The following is a 2,395-nucleotide window of genomic DNA, read 5'->3' as shown; positions in this document are numbered from 1 at the left end:
ACATGCAGCACGTGCTTCAGAAGCTCATCAAGAGGGTCCTTCAGCTTTCCTCAAACCTATAAAAGTAGACGGTTCTCCAATGCCTTCTCACACAGCTGTTCAGCTCAAAGCCTACATTTCCTGACTCACAAAGCACAACCATGTGGGCTGGATGTGAGGCGAGATGGATGGAAGAACACAGGACAACCTTTGTGTGGATTTATAAGAGAATGCTTAGAATTTCAGAGACGTCCAAACGAGTGTTGTTAAAACGCTGGTCGCCTCAGCTGCTGACGTCTCAGCACAGCCCCTCCTCAAAGGTGCTTGGCAGACGTCCTGCTGGGCCTTCATGGAGCTGCTGGCGCGGCGGCAAAGCTCCAGGCTTCAGTTGGCAGACGCACACGTGAAGAGTTCTCATGACAGATCTGCTTTCAAAGGGTTTCTTGTCCCGATGCCTTCACCTTCTTCAGAAGACAGGTGAGTATGAAAACCTTGATGAAGTTCCTCGAATGGAGTGTTTTTTTTCCCTTCCACATCAAAAAATGATGGCTTTGCACTTCTAAACTGAAGTACGTCAATCGTCTGCTGTGTTCTCCTCATCAGACTCGACTCTCTGAGACCAGCTTTCCTGGGCCGTCAGTAAACGAGCAGCAGGCTTTAGGAGAATAAAAACGACTCGGTTCTTTTCAATTCTCTTTATTGTTAGAACTGATGAGACATTAAGGCTTCCAGCATTAGATTTTAAAACTAAATGATTTTCCTTCTGCATGTTAAGACCTGGAAAACTCTCTGTGCACTTCCCAAAAATCGACCTGAGAACAGGTCATCAGAGTACAAGTTTATCCAACAATCTGCTGCACGTAGAAACCCTGGAATGTAAGCGGGTCAAAGGACAAGCACACTTTCAAACTGAGCCGTGCTCCTCCAGTCCAGAGGGGGGGTCTCAGCGCTGTTTGGGTCGCTGGGGGTTGTACTTGAGCAGCAGGCCGAGGGAGGCAAAGCCGAACAAGAAGGTCTGGACAAACCACAGGAATCGAATCCCAGAGTTGCTGATTCCTTTGTTGCTATGTGGAAACAAAAACGTGTTTGTGGTGACCTGCTGTGCAGTAGAGACTGGATGACAGGTGGAGGACTGATTAAGTGAGACTGTAGCGCCACCTTGTGGACACTCTTACCTGCAGACTCTCAGTGAGACGCCAGCCTCAAAGACGTGAACAGCAAAGGCTGCCCACCACCTGAGACAGGAGCACAGGCACTCAGCATTGCCTTCATGGTTAAAGTGGAACTCCACATGTCTTATTCCTGTCTGCAGAGATTAGGACTTTGATGTGTTGACAAATGCCTCTGAATACAATCTGATCTCCAAAAGAAAACGTGCTGCTCTGCACTCCCTCAATATCCCATGTGAAGGAAAGTTTGCTCTGTAAAGACAATTTCTTTTGATTAAAGCCTTCTTGTTCTCTTTCTCTAAACATTTTATGGCCGTCTATCTATGATGAAGAGCTTCCAGAGTTCTCAGATGGAGTGACAGCAGTCATGTGGTTTTCAGGTTCAAGAAAGAAGATGAAGAGTGTGATGAAAAACACTGTTGGGACCACTGACTATATTAGTAGGAATTGGACATTTCCTGATACCTCTACGGCCATATTGCAACTGATTGCAACCTCGAAAGCGATTTGGTCCAAGTCGGTCTGAGTCACATTTTTAGAGGAACTACTGTAACCAATCATGAGTGAGCTTGTTGGAAGTCCACACTTCCTATGTTTAATTGACAGCTCGGGAGAAGCAGTCAATTAAACATTGGAGGCGGGGCCAGCCATCTAACCAATCAGTCATTTCATTGGTCAGTTTATAACTTGAATAACTGGCAATGAAGAAATCAAATATTTTAAAAAAAATTAGGATTAGAAATAAAATGTTGAGTGTACCAGAGCAAGAATGATTATCCTGACAGATAAAATGACTGAGGAATAACTGTCTATTTCTCAATGGAAGTCTGTGGGACTTTGGCCTTCTTGCAGGTACTTCCTATTTGGAACAAGAGAAAAGAGGGTTACTTAGTCCAGTTCCTACTTATACAGTCAATAGTTGGGACACCCTTTCAGAGGAATGCGGCAAGCTTCTTTTCCTTCAGATCTGGGAGGAACTCAGAGTTCTAAAAGCTGAGAACCACCTCACCAGAACCGTCGCTTCGTCTGAACACAAATGAGACTAAACCAGAACGTGTGAAAAACAAACTCAATGATTGTTTTTGCAGGAACATGCGTCACCGAGGAGTCCTAACCAGCTGCTCTCTGCTGTGTTGACTTTGTTCATTGAAGGTTTAAGGCAGGGGTCTCAAACTCAAATCAGCCGGGGGCCGCTGGAGGCGGAATCTAGTTGAGGCCGGGCCGCATCAGGATTTTTATAAGAAAAT

The 2,395-nt window shown here is 45.5% G+C and overlaps 1 protein-coding gene across 1 annotated transcript in view; it reads right to left on the bottom strand.

The window, feature by feature from the left end:
- Positions 1 to 659: 659 nt before the first annotated feature.
- tmem254 (transmembrane protein 254) overlaps positions 660 to 2,395 on the bottom strand; it is an 8,692-nt gene continuing 6,956 nt past the window's right edge. The window contains exons 3-4 of the mRNA XM_024297538.1: positions 1,155 to 1,214; positions 660 to 1,043 (exon numbers count right to left, since the gene is read on the bottom strand). Of these exons, the coding sequence (XP_024153306.1) occupies positions 923 to 1,043; positions 1,155 to 1,214 (181 nt within the window). The 3' untranslated portion in view covers positions 660 to 922. The remainder of the gene's footprint in view (positions 1,044 to 1,154; positions 1,215 to 2,395) is intronic.

This window comes from Oryzias melastigma, linkage group LG15 (genome assembly GCF_002922805.2).
Source record: "Oryzias melastigma strain HK-1 linkage group LG15, ASM292280v2, whole genome shotgun sequence".
Classification (NCBI taxonomy): domain Eukaryota; kingdom Metazoa; phylum Chordata; class Actinopteri; order Beloniformes; family Adrianichthyidae; genus Oryzias; species Oryzias melastigma.
The sequence above is the reverse complement of the archived record's forward strand: the minus strand, read 5'-3'. Positions and strand labels throughout refer to the sequence as shown.